The sequence below is a fragment of the Eptesicus fuscus genome, chromosome 9 (genome assembly GCF_027574615.1).
Source record: "Eptesicus fuscus isolate TK198812 chromosome 9, DD_ASM_mEF_20220401, whole genome shotgun sequence".
In the NCBI taxonomy this organism is placed as follows: domain Eukaryota; kingdom Metazoa; phylum Chordata; class Mammalia; order Chiroptera; family Vespertilionidae; genus Eptesicus; species Eptesicus fuscus.
The window spans coordinates 82,498,330-82,524,526 of record NC_072481.1 but is presented as its reverse complement, the minus strand read 5'-3'; the positions used below and the strand labels follow the sequence as shown (position 1 = coordinate 82,524,526).

The window sequence follows — 26,197 nt, the reverse complement described above, 5'->3', positions numbered from 1 at the left end:
TATTTTAGTGAATTCAATGATGAGAAATGTAATATGACATCTTCTAATTCCAAGAGACTTCAGCCCAAATACTGAGCTGACTTTTCCATCAGTTCCAAAAGCATGCACAAAATGGGGCTGGGATATGAAGGTAATTAATAACCAGCCTCTGACTTCGAAAGACTTGTAGTCACTAGGGGCAGGGAGCAAATGCGTAGACACGAAATTCTAACAAAATGTGACAGGTGCTGTAATAGAGGTGAGCATGGAGATGTGGAAACACAGAAAAGGGCTGATTTTTGTTGGGAAAGTTAGGAAGGACTGTTCATAAGAAATGGCATGTGAGCTGTCCCTGAAGTGTGGCAGGGTGCTTCCAGCCAAACTCAGAGGATAGGCCAAGGCGGAGCGATGAGAGGAGCAGAGGGAGGAGGCAGGGCATTCACAGTGTGCTTGGGAAGTGGCAAGTGGCCCTCTGTGGCTGAAACACTGGGCAGTCAGTGAAGAACAGTCACAAAGGAGGCTGAAAGGAATTGTGGGGTCAGGTGATGAGGCCCCCACTCCATGCCAAAGAGGATAGAATTTATCATTTACAGTGAGGCCCTTCAAAGATCTTCACTGGGAAAATGGAATGAGCAGACCTGTTTGACAACAGTTGAAAGTGGGCTGGGTGCCCGGGGGAGAGGGGTTGGGGAGGGAGGAAGGTTCTGGAAGAACAGCAAGGCCCGGGCCACTGCAGCACTGCAGCTTCCGCACGGGTGGTGTAGTGACATCAGTGGGAGACCAGGTGCTGTAATCCTGCTGCCCCTGGTCAGTAAGGCCTGCATCCCTTCAGCTGTGACCGTGGTCGTGGGCCTCGTTTTTCCTCTCTGAGATGGGGGGAATCACAGCACCCCATTTCCTAGGGTTGTTGTGAGACCTAAATGGATCAATACAGGGTGTCGTGTCAGCACTTAAAAACATTAACTTGTTCATCATTGGGTACAGCAATCCAGGACACGTTAAGGAAGGCTCCACACAGGTCAGGAAGAGGGGCGTTACATTTACCTCCGGTTTTAGTACCTGGTCAGCCACCAGGAAGAGGAACAGAACACAACCCACGTGCTATGAGAGCCGCTTGAATTCCAGGCAAAGTGAAAGCTTGACTTCAAAGAGTTTTGATGTGAAGCGTCTCCTGATTACATGAATCAGCTTCTCCTCAGGGCTTGGCAGGTGCTCTGGAAGATGCGGTGACTGAAGTCATCAGAGCATCATTCTGTAAATCACCAATCTGGGCAACGTGCTAAGGAAAGCTGTTGCGCTCAGGAGTCAGGCTGGTGATCTTACGTTCGGGGACTAGACCGGGGCTGCAAGTAACTGACTCAGTGGGAGGCTCATCGCATCAAATTGTTGGTACAGCCCCAGTGACAGTCAGAGACACAGCAAGTCAGGAACTTAGGAGACAGGATCTGGACACTTATCATCATCCGCTAATTCTGCGAATTCCTCGCAATCAGCACCAAAGCTGCTTTAGAAGTGACCCTTGTGCTACAACTCTGAAAATGCAGTGCATGGCACCATTGTGGACACTCTAAGCTGTAGCTCCCCAATGGGCAGTTCCCCTCCCCCAAAAGACTTTTGGCCGTGTCTGGTGATACTTTTGTTGTCACATTAGAGGAGATGTCACTATCGTCCAGTGGGTAGAGACCAGGGGTGCTGGGAACATGCTACAGTGTACAGGACAGCCCCCACCACAAAGAATTGTCTAACCCGAAATGTCAATCATGCTGCAGGTGAGAGGGTCTCCAGGCCATCACTTCACCCAAGTGTGTTGTATGCATCAGTGGTGGTACACCATATGAAGCCTTTGATGACAAAGATATTATTCCTTAAGATGAGGCTAAATTAGTATTTAAGTTTTTTTAAGTGTTGATTTAAAAAATACAATGTAAATAATAGTGTAAATGGGCTTCAGAGATGGCACAGACCAAAAACACACTAAGGAGTGTGGCTATGATCAAGGGTTAGGAATCCTGGTTTAGACCAGGAGTCAGAGAACTTTTTCCATAAGAACCAGATAGTAAATATTTGATGATCTGTGATATGTATTCAACTCTGCCATGTCAATAGGCCGGCAAGTGACTCCTCTCACCATCCTGACCATTATAATCCAGTGTCTAAGATGAATCCTTTGAACTCTGTGCCCCAGGAATGGCCTGACCATGGTGGGGTAGAACACTATTACTTACCCTGGCTAGCAAGATTTAAAATATTTAAAAAGTAATAATGCCTATTTTTACACATGTTGTTCATTCTCTTCACCTTACATGTATACAATTAGTGGGATTTGTGTTGAATCAAAGAACACAATCTTACAAGTAGCATAATTCAGTTTTGGGATATAATGCATTGAAACAGAGTGGGTTCAGATTCTCTTCTTTCTTTATTCCCAGTGTCCTCGTGCACCTGTTTGTTACCCCCTTGGAGCCTCTATTTCCTGCTTAATAAAATGAGATAATGACACCTCTCCTGCAGAGTTATTAGAAAGATGAAATGAGATGCTGGATGTGAACACTTCTAGGCAACACATTCAATAAATGTTCACTCCCTCCTTTCCTTCTCTATCTCAGTTCTCCCACCTATTGGATCAGGATGCCTTTTTCATTATTGAAGCCATTGATAACAGTGGCAACCAAGTCAGGGACACCCGCAGCCCTGCAATACACCACCAGACGCCTCCCTGAAAAGAAAGAACAGATCTCTTAATTAATACCCTGTAAAAATGATTTGTCAACCACTTACAACTGCACCTGAGTATCAATGATCACGGCCCATATTTCCTTCATTCAGCAAAAACAGTGAGCAATTACTGAGTGTCCAGTTTGTGTCAGGCATGGAGCTAGGCACCTGCTACAAACATGGATTAGACGTGGTCCTGCCCCTCACACAGCCTGCAGCGTGGTCGGGGAGGGAAAGAGAGCAAGCAAACAGATGTTCCCAATTTTCACTATTGCAGGATCTCCCAGGAACATAGGAAACATGTTGCCTGAGCCAGTTATGGAAAGGTAAATAGAAATTAGGGTGAAGGTGGGATGGGAGCACACTCCAGGCCAAGAGCGTGCAATGCATTGTTGTGTGTGATCAAGGGGTAAATTGTATGGGGACAGAGGCTGGGTTCATAATATGGGTCAAATTGTGTGAGGCATTGCATGACTGCTCCTGGGTTTTTACTTTTCTTCAGCAGTGAGACCTTTTACGTAGAAGACAACACCTTCTAAGTGACAACTCCAGTGTAGAAAACCCGCATTGCTAAGACTGACGTTCAGCTGTGTGTTCCCCTTCCTGCCCACAACCAGGGTGGAGGCCAAGTGTAATAAGGGGCTACATTGAGTTCCTTGTCTTGAATAGTATAGCTCATGATGTGTTCACTGGATTTTCATTTGTCACCCTTGAAGCAGTGGTTGGAGATAGGGCAGGCGATCAGAGTTCTAACGGTGAGACTAGATCTGAGTTTTAGAAAGTTGCTCTGACAGAGGTGTGGAAACTAGACTGAAACTGGGAGTGTTTTGAAACCATTTGGAAAGCCATTTCTATAAATAACAAGTGAGGGTCTCCATAAGGGCATGGATAATTTGACCAATAGTAAGTGGCAAAATTTAGAGCCAGATTTGTATCCTAACTCCTGAATCTGAGGTCACTTAATCACCTCCCAACCTTCTCCTCAGCCAACCCATCGCTCACATCTGTCTTTTCTTGCTCTCCTGTGCTTCTCCAGAGTTGCCAGCTAGACAAGCCCATCTGGGTGTTTGTCCTCCTTTCCCTCAGAGTTGGCCGTCAATGGGTATTTATGAATAGAATACTTAAAAATCGTTTTGATGGATTCACCTAGCTTCCTAGAAAACACACCCTTTTCACCCTTATGGGGAAGTAAACATTCTTCTTTCTTTATTCCTTTTTTTTTTTTCTAGAGATGAAGGGAGAGGGAGCGATAGAAACATCAATGATGAAAGAGAACCTTTGATCGGCTGCCTCCACACACACCCCCACCGCCCCCACTGGGGACCAGCCTGCAACCCGGGCAAGTGCTCTGACAAGGAATCAAACCTTGACCTCCTGGTTCATAGGTCAATGCTCAACCACTGAACCATGCTGACCAGAAAGTAGACATTCTATCATGTTCTAGAGTCACAACTCAGGAAGATGACCTTATTGGCCAGGTGAGGTCCCAGCTGGGTCTATAGCGCCCCCACAGGCAGTGGCTGATCACCATGGCTGGTCCCTATTTCACAAAGTTAGTAGGTCACATGATACCTAGTACCTGCCTAAGCACCCGGAGGATCAGCCTTCCAATCCCATTCTACTCAGACTCACATTCCCTCGTGTCTTTGAAGGAATAGAAACCATAGGGCCCTGTTGATCACAGCTGCCTGTAAGGCTGTGTTTTTTGGTCTCCCTTTGCATAATATTTCTCCTTTCTCAGTCCTCTTGAGGCACTTTGGAACCCTTTGCCTTAAGGAATTCATACATTCTGGTTTCCAACTCTTTTTCCCACCAAACATAAATATCTATTGGCTGCTTTCCATCCCTCAGATCTAATACTCCCAACTCTGTGCCTTTGTTGGAGCCATTGTTAATTAATTTATAGATTAGGGAGAGGAGAAGACAGGTGGGGCAAAGCATGAGCCATGGAATTACATTTCTGCCTCCTCTGTCCCTGCTTCCTTTAATACCCAGTGTGGAATCCCAAGTAGAATTTGAATGTAGTGTGTGTGGTTGCCTGAAGGAGGGGTGCCTTGTGAGGTGGGGCACTAGTGCCCTCAGTCAGTCACCTTTCAGTCAACTGTTATATTTGTCACCCAGAGACCATCTACCATGTTCTCCACCTTCCTGTGCTCATGACCATTTGTATTGAACTAGATGGAAAATGGACCCCTTTTGCTGCTCATCCTATATAATAAAAGGCTAACATGCAAATCGACCGAACAGCGGAACAACTGGTCACTATGATGCACACTGATCACCAGGGAGCAGGCGCTCTATGCAGGAGCTGCCCCCTGGTGGTCAGTGTGCTCCCACAGGGGGAGCGAAGCTCAGCCAGAAGCCGGGCTCACAGCTGGCAAGCGCAGTGGCAGTAGCAGGAGCCTCTCCCGCCTCCACGGCAGTGCTAAGGATGTCTGACTGCTGGCTTAGGATGTCCAAGAGGGTGCAGGCTGGCATGAGGGACACCCTGCCCCTGAGTGCATGAACTTCGTGCACCAGGCCTCTAGTGTCTAATAAGATGCTGCAGTTTTGTAAATATTTGATTTAATCTTAGTAGTTGAAGGGCTTTTTTTCTAGTTGATTGAATTCATTGCCTTGAATGTCATAGCTCATAATGTGTTAACTAGATTTTCCATTTGTGTCACTGAAGAGTTATGTGAAAAATATAAAGAGCAAAACAGCACTTAGGAAATAATGGAAGGAAGAAAGTTAATTGAATTTAAATTAGACATAGCAATAATTTAAAGTATAATTGAAAGTTTCAAAGGAGGCTATCATGCATTCATATGTCATGAGTAAGATTTTTCTTTTGTATAAAAATATTTTAATGTGAATTCATTGATATATAGTATAACCTCACACTCCATTATTTTATGAATATCAAACACTTTTGGATGGTAAATGTGTTGAATTTTCTACGTTTTAGAAATTCCTTAAATAAAAGATATAAATCCCACTTCCAATTAATCTGAAGAAGAATTATAAAATTCAGCTGTGTGTTTCTGGCCCATTATTCTTGCTGGGCTTCATTCAGAGTCTGTCATGAAAAGGATCCTAAATTGCTTTAGGAGCCTAAGATAGAGTCTATTAAAAAAAATAACTACTTTTTTTATGTTACACATTTCCTGATTTTCCTACAATGGACTTATATGGGTTCTATTTATGAAGCAAATAATTTTTCATTAAAAATACATTTTATTTGAGTTGGCTCAATTTAAGAGGGAAAATCAAGAATGTCATTACCATTGCTGCATGGAAAACTGACCTGCAAAAAAAAAAAAAAAACAGACTATGGTACTTGTGGCTGCTGAGGGGAGAGAACTCTCTCTAAGTCACCCTTGACCACGTCCACCTTGATGTTCATGAATGAGTCACCAGCCCTGTGGTAAATGTGTTGAATTTTCTACGTTTTAGAAATTCCTTAAATAAAAGATATAAAGGATGTCCAAGAGGGCGCAGGATGTCCACCTCTTCTCTTTCCTTGAATTTCTCCAAACATGAAGTTTCAAACATTCTGTCCCACACTCAGCCTCTGCCAGTCACACTGTGGAGCTCTGAAAGCTAGAACTTCAAGCATTCTCTCTTCTCTGGATCTCTAGCTTCTCCATCAAATTAATCCTTTTACTCCTCCTATGAGACATGTCAGTGGCAAAGAAACTTTCCTTTGCCACTTAGAGGTATGACTCTTAACCAGAAATATTTGTGGAATGAAATGTATTTTTTAATTTTGTATTTTTATTTTTTTAATTGTAGATACACAGGACCAAAAAAATTACATTTTAACTATTTTGAAGTGCATAGCTCAGTGGCATTAGGGACATTCTCATTGCTATGCCAGTGTCACCACCATCCATCCACAGGGAATAAGGATTCCTACTCCTACCCCGTGCTGCTGCCACCATCAGAGAAGTCTGCTGGCCTCAAATGTTTAACTATAAGATGAGAAATGAGACTTCAGTTGCCCTCGAGACCCTTTTTCTCTTAGGAACTGACAACTAAGTTTTAAGAAGGTTCTGATGCGTTTATAGACATTAGCCAGAGTGACTGTCTTTTCTCCTCCTTCTCTTTGAACAGCTCTGAGCAGCGGGTCCCCTGCCCCACTTCTTACCACAGCTCCGGTTTGCACTCGGGTGATGGTATCACAAAAGCAGGACCTCTGGGCCTTCCAGAAATAAGACAAGTGCCAACTGTTGTGATTGAATGTGATGACAATAAAGAAAATGTGCCTCATGACTCAGACTACGAAGACTCTTCCTGTCTCTACACAAGGGAAGAGGAGGAGGAGGAGGAAGACGAGGATGACGACAGCTCATTGTACACCAGTGCGTGCATCCAGCTCTTCAATGGGGATGGGGCGGGGCCTTTATAGAAAGAGTGCTGATGAGCTGCCCGACACTGTGGTTCTAACGAGGTCTGGTGTCAACTGGCCCTGGGACATGGGGCAGCTCAATTAACCTCTTAGGGCCTCAGTGTTTTCATTAGTAAAATGAAAGGGTCAATGTCATGCTGCCCCCTGCTACTTAGATGCCTCTTCCTTGCTTTGACTGCTTCTCTTGAGATGCAGCCCCCTCCCTCAAAAAAAAAAATGGGTAGGAACCCTAAAATTCAATTTGAATCTGCATAATACTCAGATAGACTGACTCACCATTGTGTATGCAGCAAATACACTTTAAGCAGACCTCAACGAAATTTAGAAGGCCTGAATTGAAATTTCTTACTTAGGGCCTCAAACGTGCTGAGAGAAGAGATGAAGAAAGCAAAGTTCAAAATCTGTCATCCTGGCCATGAATAATCAATACATTTTAGTTAAGTGATTAGAGACTGATATTTGGTTAACTTTTTAATAAATGAACTTATAGCAACTTTTCACTGAATATATACCATGCCTGGCCACATGCTAAAATTTTCATTCTGTTATCTACATCTTACAACACGCAATAGCGTGGACACTATTGCCCCATTTTACAGAGAGGGGAAGAAAAGGGTGAGGCCAGTGACCTGCCCAGAGCCTCACATCTACTCAGGGGCAGCGCTAGGGTTTGATACCACTGTCTCATTCCAAAGTCCATGTTGTAAAACCAGTGAGGAAGGGAGAGAACTAGCCTACAAAATAAAATCCAGAGGAATCCCCCAAACTTGCTGCTGCCCAGTCTCCTCCTGCTGCTGGTAGGAGTCCTGGTGGCAATGACATGATCAAGGCGATGTCCATGAGAGGAGCACGAGGGGCGGCCAAAGGCCCAAATGACTAAGGGAGGAAGGAGCAGCTGCTCAGCCCTGGGCACTGTTTCCTGCCCAGAGAAGTGAATGTTTTACAGCAGCGTTTCTCAGCCTCGGCACAGGTGACATTTTGGGCCAGATTAGACTTGGTTGTCCTGTGCACTGTGGGATATTTAATAGCATCCCTGGCCTCTACCCACTGGATACCAGAAGTGCCTCCCCTAAAACCCAGTTTTGACCATCAAAAGTGTCTCTAAACTTTGCCAAGTGTCCCCTGGGGAACAAAATCACCCCTGGTTGAGAACCATAGATTTATTCCAGATGGAAGGCAGCCCTGCTCTGGCTGGCTGCTCAGAACTCCTTACATTGAAAGAAAAACTATCCCAGAATATTGCCTGTTTTAATGAACTCACTTCCACTCCCACCCCAAATAGATCTCACTGTCTGCCCAGCTTTATTTTCCTTCATGACCCCAGCTCCACGGTCACTGATCTCTTTTGTATCCTGTGATGACCTGGTTTATCTGTCACCTCTGAGCTTTCCCACATGCAGACATCCACCAACCTGCTGCCTGGGCGCATCTCATTTGTCCTGCAGGTGCCAGCCCCTCCTCCTCTGTGAAGCTCCCCGTGTCCTTTCTCCCCCCCCCCCCCCGCCCCGCACTTTGCTTCTATTACTCTCCAGTCTGTCCCTCCTTTATGGTGTTACCTGCAGTCCCTGGAGAGCCAAGATCCAATCACAGGCTCCCCTGTGCTCCTCACATGCTCAACACTGCGAGGTGTACCCAACATGTTGCTTGCAGGAACTCTATGGAAGTGTCCTCTGGGTCCTTACCCACTCTCAGGTGTGAAGCCACTGTCTTCCTGCCTTTCACCTTGTGACCCACAGTTGTTCCTGTGGGAGCCCGGGCAGGTGGGTGTCAGCATTATTAACTCGTTTCCCCCTCCTGCAGGCTCCCTGGCCATGAAGGTGTGCCGGAAGGACTCCTTAGCCATCAAACTCAGCAACAGGCCCTCCAAGCGAGAGCTAGAAGAAAAGAACATCCTTCCCAGGCAGACGGATGAAGAGAGGCTGGAGCTGAGGCAGCAGATCGGCACCAAGCTCACCAGGTAGGACAGCAGGACCACCAGCTCTGCAGATTTGGGTAGAGGACCCCCAAACCAGTCCCGGGTGTCTCTTGGAGAGCTTACAGCAGAAAGTCCATGGAAAACATTCCATTTCTTCTCAGTCCCTTCCCCTTCACTCATTCAAATCTGGGAAATTTCACTTGAGGTTCAAGGAGAACCTGAGAGGCAGGGTTCCCAGACAAGAACCTCCTGTAGAAAAATTGCCACCGTCCAGTGGAATTGAGGGCCTGTGTACAATTGGAGTTTGGTTAAGCACAAAACAATCTAATATATGCACTTTCTCTGATACTGTGCAACCAGAAGATGTCAGTGGTTGTTAATGATGCCTCATCACTAAGCTGTGACTTTTGAGTGATTGCCCTTTGTGTACATTACAGACATGAACATAGAGTGGGTTATATTAACATACTAAACACCTGGATGTATTTGTAATCTAGCTCATGTTTATATGGTATTAGCTTATGTTGTGGAGCGCTGATTATTTGCCAGGTATTCTTCTAAACATTTAACATGCATTAAATCACCTAATCTTCGAAGCTCCCTATGGAATGGACATTTTGTGCCCACTTTCAGATAAGAACACCAGGTATAGAGAACTTCAGTTTCCTGTATGATGTCACATAGACTGGCTGCAGAACGCTCCCTTTCAATGACCATATTGTGTTGCCTCTGTAATAATAGTCATCATGAGCCCCACTTTGTCCCAGGCACTGTGCTAAGTGTTTGGGTGCAACGTGTTGACATCTCTTGGGTTCCATTCTCCTCTCCCTCTTCCTAGCTGTGCAGCCTTGAGAAACTCACTTATTCTCTCTGCCTGTGTTTCTGTATTTGTAAAATGTGCAGTTGTAAGATATAAGCAAAGCATATAAAATAGTCCCTCACCCATAGTAAACATTCAGTTATCTGTTATGTCATTTTCTTCTCCCCACAACCCCATGGATAGCTTTCATTATCACCTTCACCAGGACAACTGAGGCAACTGGTACCCACAGAGGTTACGGGGGCACAGATGCCATCCACCGGAGCTGCTGGGGTTCTTTCCTCCCACCTGATTTATTTTGTTACTTAAGGACAGTTTCCCATAATTAATTTGGTTTCCTCCTGGAGGATGTTGTTTTACTCTTACAGAGCTGTATAGAATAGTTAACACTGATGGATGATTTGTCCTTGAATTCTGTAGTCTTTAGAATCATGGAATGAAAATATCTACCCACCTACTCCCCCCCACCCCTTCCCCATTGGTCAGTGAACATGGTGCACATCCACTGGGTGGCATCCCAATCTCTCTTAATTCCTTGGTGATAGTTATTCCCAGCCCTCTTGGAGGGCCGGTGCCATTGTTGCAGAGCCTGATTGTTAAACATTCTACCTTCTGCTGACCTGAACTCTCTATCCATACAACTCCCACCCATGGGTCTTATTCGTTTTTTTCTGAAGCTACTCAAAGCTTCATGCCTCTTAACATGCATATATTAGGGAACTGTAGACAGTGATCTGGCCTCCCAAGTCTCCTCTCCTCGGCTGCAGATGGCCAGGTTTCTCTCTGAAGGTGGGTGGAGTGGGTGAATACAGTGCTTGGCTGATTCCTGACCAGCTCTTCAGTTTTATACATAATATAAATAGGGCTGTTTTGTGGGGGGATGAGGAGTGCAGGAAAAAAAGAAGGAGTGTATCCTTGATCTCAGCCCCACTTCTCAAAGTTCAGTTCTACCATGTGCTCTTGGGTCTCATTTCCCCAGCTTTGCTGCAGTGCAAGCAGAGCTCTAGGTATATGGGAAATGAAAGACTTTTCTGCAGATGTTGCGATGCCAGCACATCTGGCTGCCCAAGTTGGCATCTTCTGTGGAGAAAGATGGGAGATATAGAAAGCAGATGTGTGTGCAGCTGGTGCAGATGTATGTGGCTAGCCATTTGGCTTGCCCACTGCAGAGCCATTCCACCTGGAGATAACTGGCCAAAAGGCAACTGTTGTCTCAGAACATACCCCCAAAAAGAGAGACAGCTGCCAGCTTTTCCTGCTGGGATCCATATCCACATAAGTCAACCATGACTGGCTGACAGTGATGGTGACAAAATGCAGAGGTGGGAGAAGACTAGAGCATCCATGCACTGGGAAAGTTTGCTGCATTTGAAGCCTTATCCTTATAAAATCTACCCTTTCCCAACCCTTCATATTCTAACAACACTTCAGTACTGCTTAGAATTCATAAACTCCATAGTACTGTGGGTTTACCATAGTACGCATCCACCTCCAACCCTCTCACCCTGGTCATGAGAAGGAGAAGACACACTGAGGAAGGAGAGAAAGACAGGAGTACCAAGGGGAGTGTTGGGCATGGTCAAGGTATTGAGCTGGCCTGCATCCTCGCTCTAAGTCCACTCCATCTTTGTGCACTCTTTCTAATAGGGAGTTTACTTCCTGTGTCAAGACCCTGGGCATCTCTAGCCAGATTATAAGAATTGGGCCTAAAGGAGAGGACTCAGGAGTGATTCACAGGTTGACAATGTTGTACAGAGTTCAGGAAATCAGGTGGATAGGCGAAATCTGTGCCCAAGGTCTTCTTTGAGGAAGTGCAGCCACTGACTCACACCCAAGGGACTTACTCATTTATCCGGAAGCCAAAGCAGTTGAAGAGGAGAGCTGAGACCCAGAGGTGACGGTGGTGCAGAGAGAACTAGTCCCTGGTCAGAACCCCGGGCTCTAGCTCTGGTTCTTCTGTTCCCTACATGGTCATTTGCCCTCCCTGGGCCTTCATTTCTTAATCTGAGAGGGTGTGATTAAATCACCTGATCGCTATGTGCAAAAAGTGAACTTCATTATGGTAAAAAGGAACTAAAAGAATGTGGGGATCTGTTGTCAAGTTTGCATTTCTGAAGCTACAAGGCTGTGAAATTCTTTGGCCATTTGAGGTAGAGGAAATGTGCTGAAAATCTTAACTTCTTGAAAAATGTGGTCAAATCTGTAGTCTTCATGGCGTAAGCAAAATATAAAACCTAACTTTAGCCCGACAGTTTGAATAGCATTAAAAAATTCATCACTCCAGGAATAATTCCACATTGGAAGCGGGGAGCAGACATGTCTAGTAAAATGATGTGAAGCTTGAAGGCAGAGTTTCTACATTAGAACACCAAAAATATCGTTCTTCCAAAGTTTTCTCATTGATGCTATTGGGCAGGTCTCCTACACCTCAGTCAACAAGTCACCTGGATGTTGTGATCATAACCATTTCAATCAACCACCATTTGAGAAGTGTGGGCTGCCCGTCAGACATGAACATGATCAACTGGGTGCGGTTACTCTGGTCCTTCTGTACACAGTCGCCCCTCTTTATCTGCAGTTCTGCTCTTCCTGGTTTCAGTTATCCACAGTCAACGACAGTCAGAAAGTATTAAATGGAAAATCCCAGACATAAACAATTCATAGGTTTTAAATTGCATGCCATTCTAATGGTGTGAGGAAATCTCAGGCAGCCCTGCTCTCTCCTGATGCGGAGGTGAATTATCCCTTTGTCTAGTGAATTGTACGCTGTATACACTCCCCGCCCATTAGTCACTTCTTAGCTGCCTTAGTTACCAGATCTACTATAGAGACAGGACAGTGCCATGTTTAAGAAATTCTTATTTTACTTAATAATGGCCCCAAAGCATAAGAGTAGTGATGCTGGCAATTGAGTTATGCCAAAGAGAAGTCATCAAGTGCTTCCTTTACATGTAAAGTTTGAGTACAGTACAAGATATTTTGGGAAAGAGAAAGACCACATTCACATAACTTTTATTACAATGTACTAAAGTATTTGTTCCATTTTATAATTAGTTATTGTTGTTAACTTCTTACTGTGCCTGATTTGTAAATGAAACTTTATCATAGGTATGTATGTAGAGAAAATAAAACATAAGTATATAAGTCCCAGTACCACACGCAGTTTCAGGCATCCACTAGGGGTCTAGAAATATCCCTCGCAGATAAGGGGGGCCTGCTGTACAGACTCAGGACAGGTGCAGAGAACCAAGAGACAAACAAGGTCACCTACTTAGATGTATGGGGATGAAAATAGTAGAGCTTCTGTTTATTTTACATCATTCTTTTTAAGTTGATTCTCCCTCTCGTATGGTGTACATGGTATATTAGTGCAGGAGTGTTTGTATATAACTTCTAAATAAAGACATGGAGTATGTAGGGGCACATGCTTAGATTTTTATTGATGGAGTCAAAATGCTGTGAGTCCATAGGTCTGAGGATCCCTTCTCAGGTCCTTTCATCTACAGTGAGCTCCAGTCATGGGAGGTGTAGCAATCTCAGGACAGTTCCTCCCCCTACGAGAGTTCCCCCAAATGCAAGACCATACTACTTCCTCTCTAGGTGTCTTCTCAGAGCCCTTCAAGCTGAACCCTAGTAAGTGGTCAGCCTAACTGTGATCTTAACCATCACACCCACTTCTGGTTCCCTCCGTTACCAAGCCTTTTATCCCCCGCAAAGTCATATTTAATCCACATGACTCCATTTTATTTATTTGAAATCCCATTTACCACCACCCCTAAAAATTTCATCATTTAAAAATTAGACCTGGAGCCCTGGTCATTTTGGCTCAGTTGATAGAGCATCGGCCTGCAGACTGAAAAGTCCCAAGTTCAATTTCGGTCAAGGGCACATGCCTCGGTTGCAGGCTCCTCCCCAGCCCAAACCCTGGTTGGGGCACATGAAGGAGGCAAACAATCGATGTGTTTCTCTCATCAATATTTCTCTCTGTCTTTCCCTCTCTCTTCCACTCTCTCTAACAATCAATGGAAAAATAATCCTCGGATGTGGATTAAAAACGAAAAAATTAGACATGGAGCCATGCTTCTCAAAGTTGACCAGGCGACCTGCCAGGGTGACCCCTTGATCAGCTAGGGCAGAGCTCTGCCCTTCGCCACTTCCCAGCTTGGGACACTGATTGGTTGAAGAAGCGAAATCCCCAGAGGATGGAGCTCAGGACCACTGGGGATGGGGTTCAGGTACTAGAGGGAAGTTTGATGCATGAAGAAGTAATGCTTTTGTTTCTGAAACATCACAGAAGGTGAATCACTCTGTAAGTCACCAGGACTACTTATTTTAAATTTCTATTGATTGATTGATTTTTTTAAGAGATAGAGAGGAAGGGAGGGAGAGAGACAGACAGGCAGACATTGATATGTTGTTCCACTTATTCATGCATTCATTGGTTGATTCTTGTATGTGCCCTGACCGGGGAGCAAACCCATAATCTTGGCTTATTGAGATGGCTCTAACCAGCTGAGCTACCCCTACCCAGCCATGGCAGGAATACTTATTTTTAAAGAAAGGAACCAAGACTCTGAAACATTACCAGCTCGTGGTTACTCCACAACCAGTGCTCTCAGGCCTCCTGTTGGGGAGTAGCTAGCTGTTCAGACCCAGCTCTTCTCCAGCTGAGCTCCTCTCCCTCAGCCGCCTCCAGTACCCTCTATAATGTTTAGATCAGACAGAGGGAGAAAAGGCGTGGGGGAAAAAAGAAAGCAGAAGGTGTCTTGAAGTATATGTGTAGGAATATGTCATCTAAATTAAGCTCAGGAGTAAATGAGGATCCAAACACTCTGCCTCCCTGACACACTTGTTCCCCTAAAATATTTCTTCACTGTTGATATCACCCACCCACTTGGAGGTGAACTGTTACCATCTTTTGGCAGTCGTGACTCACCAGAAGTTTGTCAGCACCTTTCCAGGTTTTGGAAAGAATGTTTCTCCTTGTCATGTCCTTTTTCTAGATGAGACACAGCCAGTGATTGAAGATACTTAATTTGAGCTACTTGGAGCTACTTAGTTTTCTAGGGCAGCCATAACAAACTACCACAGACGGAATGGCTTACAAAACAAAAATGTATTTGTCTTGTAGCTCTAAAGGCTGGAAGTCTGAGATCACGGTGTTGTCAGGGCTGGTTCCTTCTGAGACTGTGAGGGAGAATCTGTCCCAGCCTCTCTCCTGCTGCTGGTGGCTTGCTGGTCGTTGTTGGTGTCCCTTGGCTTGTCGATGCAACACCCCAGTCCCTGCCTTCATCTTACTTCTCCCTCTGTGTGTGACCCCTTCTTATAGGACACCAATCAGATTGGATCAGGGCCCCCCGTAATGACTTGTTTTACCTTGATTACTTCTGTAAAGATCCTCTCTCCGCACAAGGTCACATTCTGAGGTACTGGGGATTAGGACTTTCACATATGAATTTGGGGGGGGACACAATTTAACTTTGGGGAAGTATAATGTACCTAGAACAGGGGCTTCAACCTCAAATGCATGCCAGGGCAAAATAAATGTTGAACGTAAGAGAAGCAGGCAGTTCTAAGACTGTTGATAGGGAGTGTTGAGAACTAGGGCGAGGTAGAAAGTTCACCCTTTATCTATGGGGCCTGTCGATATTCACCTTCAGCCCCTGTTGTTTTGTAGAAATGAAGGGCCAGTTTGTCAGACTTTCTGAAGAAAAATCTGGATTTTTTTTAAATGAAAATTCCAAAATTTTTAAACATTGTACAGAACAATCAGAATATACTTATGGATTACATTCAGCCCAAAGACTGCACCTCAGCCTGGGCCCCTGGTTTTAACCTCTGACCTGGAAGCCATGTGTTTCCTATCTAGAGTATAAAGTTTATGTGCGTGCCCTACACATTTAGGTGAGATGAGACAGACTATTATGTGTACAGTGAATGTAAATTTGCGAATGTGCATGTGTGCCTCTGTAGTAAATTGAAATTAACATCTTGTAGTATCTAAATTAATTTGAACATAGTTATGGATCGATCACTAAAGCAACATACTACATTCCTAAAAAAAAATTTGAGTTCCAACTCTCTCTGTTTCAGGGATTTAGTCAGATGGTTTGCAGAATGTTTATAAATTACTCTGCTGAAGTATACATTAGGCTCGGTGAAGAAGTTGGTTGAAATATCAATAGATGTAACTGCTTTCTTTTCTTTACTGCCCACGAGTCTGGGAATCAGATGGACTTGGGATTAAAGCACTTGGTGATTGTTGATAGTTTGAACCTATATGTAAGGCATGTAAACCAGCATTAAACACCATATGATAGATCAGATGTAGGCCCTCCTTTGGGGAGTACCAAACCTGCCTTCTCTCTTCCCTACTGCTCAGTGCCATCGCTTAAAAAGCTGCTGTCTTTCTGATGGCCGGAGGGGGGCGGATGAGATGGGAAGTTGGACAAATAATGGCCTGATCATCCCATGAAACCTAACAGGGTATTCCTTCTTATTTAGTAATGAATAATATGCTAGGAAGAAAGCATATTCTGAATATGTATTTTATGTTCCTAAGGAGTTCACACTGCAGTAACTACAGGCAGTTATAAAATGATATGTACAGAGGATTTTGTGCTGCTTTAAATTATAATACAACTAGAGGCCCAATGCACGAAATTCATGCATGGGTAGTGTCCCTAGGCCTGGCTGACGATAAGAACCAATCCGTGGGGCAACTGGCAGGGAGATGGGGGGGGGGGCGGCCCCCGCCTTGGTCACCTTCTGCAGGGTGATGCGGGGGGGGGGGGGGGCGCGGGGGAGGCGCTGGTACTTGCCTTGGTTGGCCTGGGTCCTGCGGGCTAGGGGCAGCTTCTGCATTGAGTGTCTGCCCCCTGGTGGTCAGTGCATGTCATAACGACCAGTCATTTCACCATTTGGTCGATTTGCATATTAGATTTTTATTATGTAGGATGATCAGGGGAGAACATTGAAATCCATTTTTATGCTGATAGCACAGGTAATAAAATACAATAATGCTGACTTCTCACTATAGCTGGCATACCGTTTGTAGTTTGGGAAAATCGGTGCTAAGTCTGACACCCCTGAGCTTCATTCCAAAGTGGCAAATGGCGTCTCCCCCGGAAACCTAAGGACCTATGCTAAGTGTGCTCTAGCCTCTCCCAGGCTAGGTCATTACTTCTGCTACAAAAGCACTTTCTAAAAATAGGAATTACAATCAAAGGCACTATGAATTCAATCCAACTTTGACTGACTGGTGCACCCTGGGCATGCATTACGGAATCACTTGAAGAAAGAAGGGAAAAGAATAGACCTGAGTGAAGTTTGGAGTAGACCTGGCCCTTCATCCTCCTCATCCTCATCCTCATCCTCCTCACGTTGGCTCACATCACCTCACAGAGCGGCTCAGGAAGAAATGTGGAGAGGGCACTTGGACCTGCTCATCCTCACATCCGCAGAGCCTGGATGGGAAGGGATCAGAGTGTGTGCTTTTCCTGTGGATCCTGAGACCTCCCATTAACGAAACTGAAATTGAATGCTAGCCTCCAAGCTGAGAACCAGGGAATGGGACAAGTGAAGTCAGAGCGAAATATGACTTGAAGGTAGTTATTGAGTCCTGCAGCATTTGCATAACAAACACGCCAGCTGTTCAGGTAGCTCAGCTGCTTTCAGATCATTTGACACCTCCCATTACCTCGCTGCACAAAACAGAAATTTCTTTCTAAAAGCCCTTTAGAAAAGCTGACATCTTCTGAAAGGTGCTGACTTGAGTCAAGACCACAGCACTACCTGTCTGATAGAAAGTTAAGGACAACCACACATTGATTGTTTGGTGTGTTTTCTAAATGAAAGATGAGAAAGCTGTCCCAGTAAGGTTTGAGTGAAGCCATCGAGAGGAGGTGGAATAAAACTTCAACACCACATGAGTAGAGGGCATTGAGGCTGAGCTACGCCCACCACAGGGACCCTCAGCCACAGGACATGCCTCAGAGCCTTACAGAGACATACGTAGCCTCTTGCCCTCTCACCCCAGCTTCCAGCTGTTAGGAAATGCAGTAAAGACTGAGCTCTTGGCATCCTGTTACTAAGACGGATTCTGAGCCTGACAGTGTGCATACGGGAGGAGTCACAGTGTGCAAACCCCGCACTGGGTGTCAGGGAACAAAGCCACATCTTGCCAGGCACTTCCAGAGCTCTGCGTTTGTGACTTGCAGCTGCCCCGTGCATCTTGCAGTGATATGGTAAGTGTGGAGGACAAAGCGCTGCTTTTTACCCAGCAGGAACAGAATTGATCTCAGTGTTTAAAACTTGCAAAGGTTTTTTGTGTGTGTGTGCTTTTTAAGTGCCATCATAGGTGGATAGGGAGTCTTATTTTGTTTTCTATTTCGTAGCTTTTATAAATGGCTGATTATCCCAGCAGCATTTCAAAATTGAGGTGCAGGGGGTGGAGAGGGTACTACTATACTCAACTACAAGCTAAGTAAGTAGGCAAATCCTCCATGCTCCTCTCTGGCCACATTTTAAGAGGTTCCACTTGATCTGGAATGGTTAAAGAGTGCCCTTTAGTTTTCCTGTGTGTTTTTTTCCCGGTCATTATTGGAGTGCTCTGCAATGATTTTCTTGTTTGTTGTTCATCCTAGCACATGGCAGGGAGAAAGGGCCTGTTTCTTGGATTACTTGGCTAGAAGAAAAATCAGCCTGTCTCTGTTTAAAGATGATCACTGACATAACATTGTCTAAGACGTCAGAGCCCTTTGCTGTTGACAATATGCTCTCCCCCCCGTGCCTCATCTGATGAACTTCACCACAGCCCTGCAAGGTGGCTGCTATAGGGAGTCCCATTTTGTAGATGAGGAAACTGAACTAATGATCTTAGAGATGAGTGGCAAAGAGAAACACATCCTCTAAATCTAAGACTTTCCTACTGCAGGAAGACATGCTGAGCAAAATGTTTTGATTGTTTAGTTTTTGTGTTGAACAGAATTTCCCCCCCAGGTTCCCCTGGTTAGGTAAGGATCGTGTGGGATAATGGAGTTCTAGATTGGTGGCTCAGGCTCGTGTGTGCAAATGTGCTCAAGGGAGAGATAAGCCATGGAAGAAAGAGGGAATAGGAAATTTTCTCCCACCTTGAACTTCAGTGGGCTTTTTGTTCCATTTCAGTAACACTGTTCATGATAAGTAGGAAGAGCTGTAACACTTGACACTGAGGTTTGGGACTAACGGCCCTGCCTCATGCCTGATGCAGTGTGAGAGGCAAAGTGGTCCAGTACAGTGGTTCCCATGCTGTGCTCCCTAGGTCAGTGACATCAGCATCACTTGGGAGTTGGTTAAAAGTGCATGTTTTCAGGCCCCAAGCAGACTGAATTAGAACCTCTGAGGGAGGGGACCAGAAATCTGCCTTTTTTTTTTTTTTTTTTTTTTAATTGATTTCAGAGAGGAAGGGAGAGAAGAGAGAGAAAGAAACATCAATGATGAGAGAGAATCATTGATCAGCTGCCTCCTGCACACTCCCCCACTGGGGAATCAAGCCTGCAACCCGGGCATGTCCCCTGACCGGGAATCCAACCGTGACCTCCTGGTTCATAGGTCGATACTCAACCCTGAGCCACGCTGGCCGGGCAGAAATCTGCCTTTTTAACAAGCGTGATTCTAATGCACACTAAAGTTTGTGAGAGCAGTGGTCTATGAAACTGGATGTAGATTGAAAGTCCCATCCATCACTTACTAACTGGGTTCCTGTCAAGCCTTCGTTTCCATATCTGTCAGATGACATTCCCCCCAACGTCATCAAGAACACAAATGAGTAATTCTCCCAATTGTGATAATAATGAACACTATTCATTCTCATTGAGAATTTGAGTGCATATTACACTAGACTCTGATTAGCCAGGATAAATAATGCTAGCTGCCCTAATCGGAAAATCCTAAATTCCAATGACTTAAGGCAGTCAGGGTTTATTTTTCACTGGGATAAATCCTTAGGTGGGTCAGATGGTCTTTATCCAGCATGTAGCCATTAGAAACTTCTAGAAAACATGGCTCCAACATCTCCATAGCAAGGGAAGGGGTAGTGGAGGAGGCACACACATCACTCCTGTTCACAATCCATTAACCAGAACTAGGCTTATGACCTAACTGCAGGGACCCTCGACTTGGCGGACCTCAATTTAACAGACTTCACATTTAACGGACAAAATTTCCGGTTTATACATCATATGTGAAAATTATCACCCTGTTAATTTTAAAATACTTTTAACCAAGATTTGCTTTTAATTAAATTAACAGATTTTTTTGTATTAATTCACTGTCATTTTTAACGAATTTTAGCAAATAGGCCATACGTTGGAAAAAACACTGTAGTAATTTCACCAACATAAGTAAATATTACATATCTATAACTATAGTGTACATATTTAAATCCAAAAGCCACCGCTTGTAAACAGTGTTTGGGGAATTATTAGCACATGATCACACCACATCTCGTGAGGTCGTTGGTTCTCTTGTCCTGTGGCGTGACTTTCTGCAGCAGTTTGAATGTGTGCTGGCCAAGAGTCCACCCTGCCCCAGCCTGTGCATTTGCTCATTCACAGTGACTGGTAAATGCACAAATTTACTAGATCTTTTCAGTATAAATTTAAAATTACAGTAACACATAGAAAATTTTTCTGTGAAATTAAGCTTTTCATATATTTTTAATTACACAAACGTGTCTACATAAGTTAAAACTAATTTGTTGATTTTTTTAAATATGCATTCAGAACACCTACTTCATTATATAACAGCTTTAGCAGACAACCCCTTCACCCGAATTAGTCTGTTATATCTAGGTTGCACTGTATTTGACGAGCGCAAAGTGTCTTAGCCACAGCTCCACTGAGCCCATATTTGTCGTGGGTCTTCTTTGTGTGATGGTTGTCCCAGTCATGGCTCCCCACAAAAGGGACCATCACATATAAAAAAGACTTGATTAAAAGACTTTTCAGAAATTGTGGTATATACATACAATGGAATATTATTCAGCTTTAAAACAGAAGGAAATCCTGCCATTTGCAACAACATGGATGAACGTGGTGGACATTATGCTAAATGAGATAAGCCAGACACAGAAAGACAAATATCACATGATCTCACTTATATGTAGAACCTTAAAAAAAAAAGTCAAACTCATAGTAATAAAGTAGAATGGTAATTACCAGAGGCTGGGGAGTGGGGGACAAAGGTAAGATATTGATCAAAGGGTACAAACTTAGAGTTGTAAGATGAACAAGTTCTGGAGATCTAATGTACAGTACGGTGACTATAGTCACTAATGTATTACATGCTCAAAATTTGCAAAGAAAGTAGATCTCAGGTGTTCTCACCACACACACACACACACAACACAACACACACACACACACAATGTAACTATGGAAGGTGATGGATATGTTAGTTTGATTGCAGTAATAATTTCACTATATATATATGTATATATCAAAACTACATTTTACATATTTTATACCTTAAATATAATTTTTATTTGTCAAAAATAAATAAATAAAAATTTAAAAATAAACTGGCTGGAGGAAGGAGGCAGCCATGGCAATTGGAATGCAGAGACTCATGGTTAATCTGAGAAGCACTGGAGTGTCAGGGGGGGTCTGTGTTGGGGCCACTACACTACATGCCCATGATCTGCATCAATGAATGAATTGATCCTGGGGTCCAGTTTTATAAAGCAACTCATGAAAATTAAAACAATCCCAATGAGAGAAAAATGAGACCTAAAATAAACTTTGCTTCTCTTTAAAGGAAAAAAATAGCTGAAGTACAACTGGGAGATCCCAAAGAGAAGGGTGGGCCTTGAGCTGAATGAGTTTATTTTCTATGAGTTTAAGGTTAGCTTTCCAGGGAAACAGTCACTAAGGAAGATCATGGAACTCCAGCTTCAACAAATTGATTCTATTGGAATGTATTGGTTAATAATCTGCTGTGTGCACAACCCTGTACGAGGTGCCATTTAGAAGGTAGCTGACAGTCATTCTAACAGAATAAAGACTAATTAGTCAAGGTGTACTCATTGTTAAGTCTGGGATGCCAATGGCAAGTTCTGTTGGGAAAGTGTAGGCCCTTTGGCACACATTCTTTTGTTGGTTTGAATTTATTGTAGACTATTTTTCTTTCTACTTTTTTTTCCCCTTAAAATGTTCCCACATGGCCCTAGCTGATTTGGCACATGCCCCGGTTGTGGGCTCAATCCCCAGGAGGGAGCGTGCAGGAGGCAGCTGATCAATGATTCTCTCTCATTGATGTTTCTATCGTTCTCTCCCTCCTCTCCCTTCCTGTCTGAAATTAATAAAAGTATTTTTTTTAATGTTCCCAAATTCATGGAAGTGGGACTGGGTTCTGAATAAGTAGAACATTAAATAATCTAAACATTTGATTCAGAGTTTATTCTCTCTTAAGTCTATACATTAATGTCAATTACTGCGAGTTCTCAGAGCACTTTCTTGCAATATATTATTTTCTTCCCTACAATCTTTTGATCATTAGGTCAAACAGTCATGAGGACACCTCATTTCCATCATACTTTAGCCATGAAAGGATTTCTTAAAGCCATTTGTGAACTTCTCAGAGAGCAATGAACTACCTGGGAGTTAAACGATCCTAGGAAGGATCCAAATATTTTTCAAACTTTGGTTGAAAGGAAATGTTGTTGCATGGAATACTACCTCAAAATCTGGTCTAATGCTTTCAAACTGGCTTATTAAGAGATTCCTCCTCCCCTCTCCCCTCTCCCCCCTCCCCATCCCCTTCCCCCTCCCCCCCCCCCCCCCCCCTGGGCCCACTATGGGCTTTGTGCCTATATCTCAAGGAGACTTTTGTGAGTCTCTTCAACCACTTCACAAGTGCATCCTCTGGACCCGAAAATGTAATGTATTTAGAGCTTCAATGGATACTCACCATCATTGCCTCTAACACCTTTAATTTAATAGATAAGAAAACAGGCCAAAAGGCGTGAAGCTGCTAGCCAAGTAACCTAGCTATACTAGGATTTAAAATGTGTCCCCTGCCCCCAGCCAGTGCTAGAAATTAATATCCTTCAAGAAAAGGAGAGATGGCCGAAGCCGGTTTGGCTCAGTGGATAGAGCGTCGGCCTGCGGACTGGAAGGTCCTAGGTTCGATTCCAGTCAGGGGCATGTACATTGGTTGCGGGCACATCCCCGGTGGGGGGTGTGCAGGAGGCAGCTGGTCGATGTTTCTCTCTCATCGATGTTTCTAGCTCTCTGTCCCTCTCTCTTCCTCTCTGTAAAAAATCAATAAAATATATTTTTAAAAAAAAGAAAAGGAGAGATGTACTCACGTCTTCTGGAAGAACAGGTCAGTTATTAGGTAGAAAGCACAACAAGTCATATATCTTAGTTGATTTTCTCAGTTCACACCTGAGAGAAAAACAAATGACTTAAAGCAAAAGTTTTGAACTAAATCTTTAAGAAATATGTTTCGTACTCAAAAGGCCTATGAGAAAGGAAACCTTGACTTCTCCCATGGTTCTTTCATGGCCACTGTTTCCTCCTCCATGCCACTTAGCTAGGAGGACATTTAAATTAAATGTCCAAGCAAGAGATGTTTCCACATCTTCACAGTTAATAGTTCATGACAGCTGAGAAAGTTTCATTAGGAATTTCTAAAACTGAGCAGGTAGGTGCTTTGGAAGATTCTTTAGCTGGAGCCTCAGTTTGAAGTTGCCCTGTTCTGTTATTCAGATTTAGATCAATGACGCTCTAATCATTTATACTTAAGAAGATTTCTTTGTTCGTATTTCAGTGGTGACGTTAAGCAGGATAATTTCCATGGTTGCAGTACTCTTTCTCCCTCACCCACCAAAGTTGGCTTTTACTCATGTGTGATTTTTCTGCAGCTCCTATATAGAGCTTGCACACCATCCTGAATATTTAAATAGCACAACTGGTTTGTAACAGAAATTTCCAATGCAGTTGTTTTTCATCTTTGTTTACTGGCAAAATATCTCAGATCTCATGCAAAATGCTAAACAAGAGTAATTCATTTTATTTATCTCCATTATGTTCTTTTCCTTCTTCTTGGTTAGAGTGCAAAGATTTTTATAATGACCACAAAAATTGCATATATGCTAACTAAGTAGTCATTTTTAGACTACTAAACAGGAAAAATCATCCAGAGATACAAAGCCTAGAAAATTGCTTTTCTCTCTGATTTTCAGGCAATTCCTTTGAAATATAAGTGAATACGCTTCTATTTTAAGAAGTACGATCATGAAAATTTTATGTTCTGTGCCCTTGAATCATTAAAACAATAGTTCTTTAACAGCAGCCTTGTCAGTTCCTTTGGGAAAAAATAAGCAGACAGATAAATAGTGGTGCTGACAGTAATCAGTGTGCTGAAGCATTTTGCCTACCTGAAATCCAATCCTCCTTTTGACTGTTACGATTTCCCCTTGTTTTGCTCATCTTTATGTTGTAACTTATCAAGCTCTCTCTTAAAAGATGCTAAGACAGGTAATTGCATCTTCCTGCATATTAGAATGATACTATGCAGGAGCTGCCCTCCCCGAATTTGATTGAACCAAAGTATCTGCCTCCTGCACATTTCACCCCAAGAAGCCCAGTCCCTGTCCTCCACAAGGAACACCCTCAACATCCTCTTGGTTAGTGGCATGGCTCTGCCTTTGTATTCCTGGAAGTTGAATGGGTGCCTTCTGCCTGGAGCTTGCCCTGTCAGTACAGCCCATCCTTGGCACACCTCCCCTGCCCCGCCTGGCTCTCCATTTTGATTCCCTGTCACATTGCCCCTCTCCTCACAGTCCTTAACCAACAGAGCCATTGGGGCCAAAGCCTGTGAAATCTGATTCTCACCTCATGGTCAACAAATAGTGCCACCAGGATATGCCTGGGTGTCTCCCACGAGGGAGCTGTAAATTCACATCACATTGTCTAAGCAAAAATAAAATAAGCCTTTTTTTAAAGAGCCTATATACTCTGAGTGGCCAGATTATTATGATCTCTGAATGTATAATAATCTGGCTACTCAGTATATATATATATTAGAGACCCGGTGCATGAATTCGTGCATGGGTGGGGTCTGGCCAGCCTGGCCAGGGGGAGGGGACATGGGCGGTTGGCCGGCCTGCTTGCTGGTCAAACTCCTGGTTGAGGGGAAAATTTGCATATTAGCCTTTTATTATATAGGATATACACTGAGTGGCCAGATTATTATGCATTCAGAGATGATAATAATCTGGCCACTCAGTGTATAATGTCAGGTTTAGACTACCTAAGAAACTAGTTTAAATTTGTCTTAAATTTACATCACATGTTACAGGATATCTGTTTACTAATTTATTAATAACAGAATGCTGAGGTATATAAAAATATATGAAACATTTTCTTAAACATCAAACATTTATATGAAAGTTTTCAAACTTCCTATTGGACATGCCAACTTGATTCAAGGGAGACATTCTGATCTCCTTAATGTATGTCAGTCATCCTCATGTGAAGTTGACAGCAGAGCCCTAAGTAAATCCTTGTAAGGCTAATTACTAGATGAGGCAATAAATCCTAGTAAGAGAAGCATGCTTCTAGCTGCCACGTGTGAAGCAACTCACAGCTGCCGCAAAACCCTGCAGAGCCACCAAAACGAGTCCTCGTGTGGCCAAAGCATAAGCAAGGGACAGAAGGCCAGACGCCAGAGTGGAGAATGAGCGCTCAGCATAGGAGGGGTTGGTATGAAAAACAAACAAACAAAAATCCTTAGCAGTTATCGAAATAATGCGCCAAAAAGATTTAAATTAAAAAAAAAAAAATAGTGTGCCAGCTACTCGTAAGAAAAGCCCATGCATGAGAGACATGACAGCTTCCCTAAGTTTCATTCATCATGATGATGATGAAGAGGAAGAGTATAAGCTGTTAGCCTTCCTTCCTTTATTGCCACCCACAGTCTGTGAATCAGACTGTACAATGATTAAAGACTTGCATTCCTGTTGTCAGTCACCATTGTTCTTTGTGGCCTTTGTCTAGTGCTCATATTTTTTACCTAATGTGTTGAAAGACCCAGCACATTCCATCCTGCTTATGGGGTTAACAACTACACAGCATGTGATTAATTAATCACCGCTTTCGTTGTGCATTGAGGCACCAAAATAATGCACGTTGAGTAAACTGTGGCAGTTCTGTGGATCCACTGCAATGGTTGGTACTTCAAGGACAGTGTTCTGGCACTGGTGACACTCTATAGCAGGAGCTGGCAAGCTACAGGCTGAGAGCCAAACCCAGCCTGTTGCCTGTCTGTGTAATAAAGCTTTATTGGAACACAGACAAGCTGATTCATTTCTGTGTTTTCTGTAGCTACTTTC

At 43.7% G+C, this 26,197-nt stretch overlaps 1 protein-coding gene across 1 annotated transcript in view; it reads left to right on the top strand.

Annotated features, from left to right (window-relative positions):
• The window catches only part of PHACTR1 (phosphatase and actin regulator 1), a 508,392-nt gene that overhangs the window by 450,250 nt on the left and 31,945 nt on the right, over nt 1-26,197 (top strand). The window contains exons 8-9 of the mRNA XM_028152411.2: nt 6,790-7,037; nt 8,885-9,041. Of these exons, the coding sequence (XP_028008212.1) occupies nt 6,790-7,037; nt 8,885-9,041 (405 nt within the window). The remainder of the gene's footprint in view (nt 1-6,789; nt 7,038-8,884; nt 9,042-26,197) is intronic.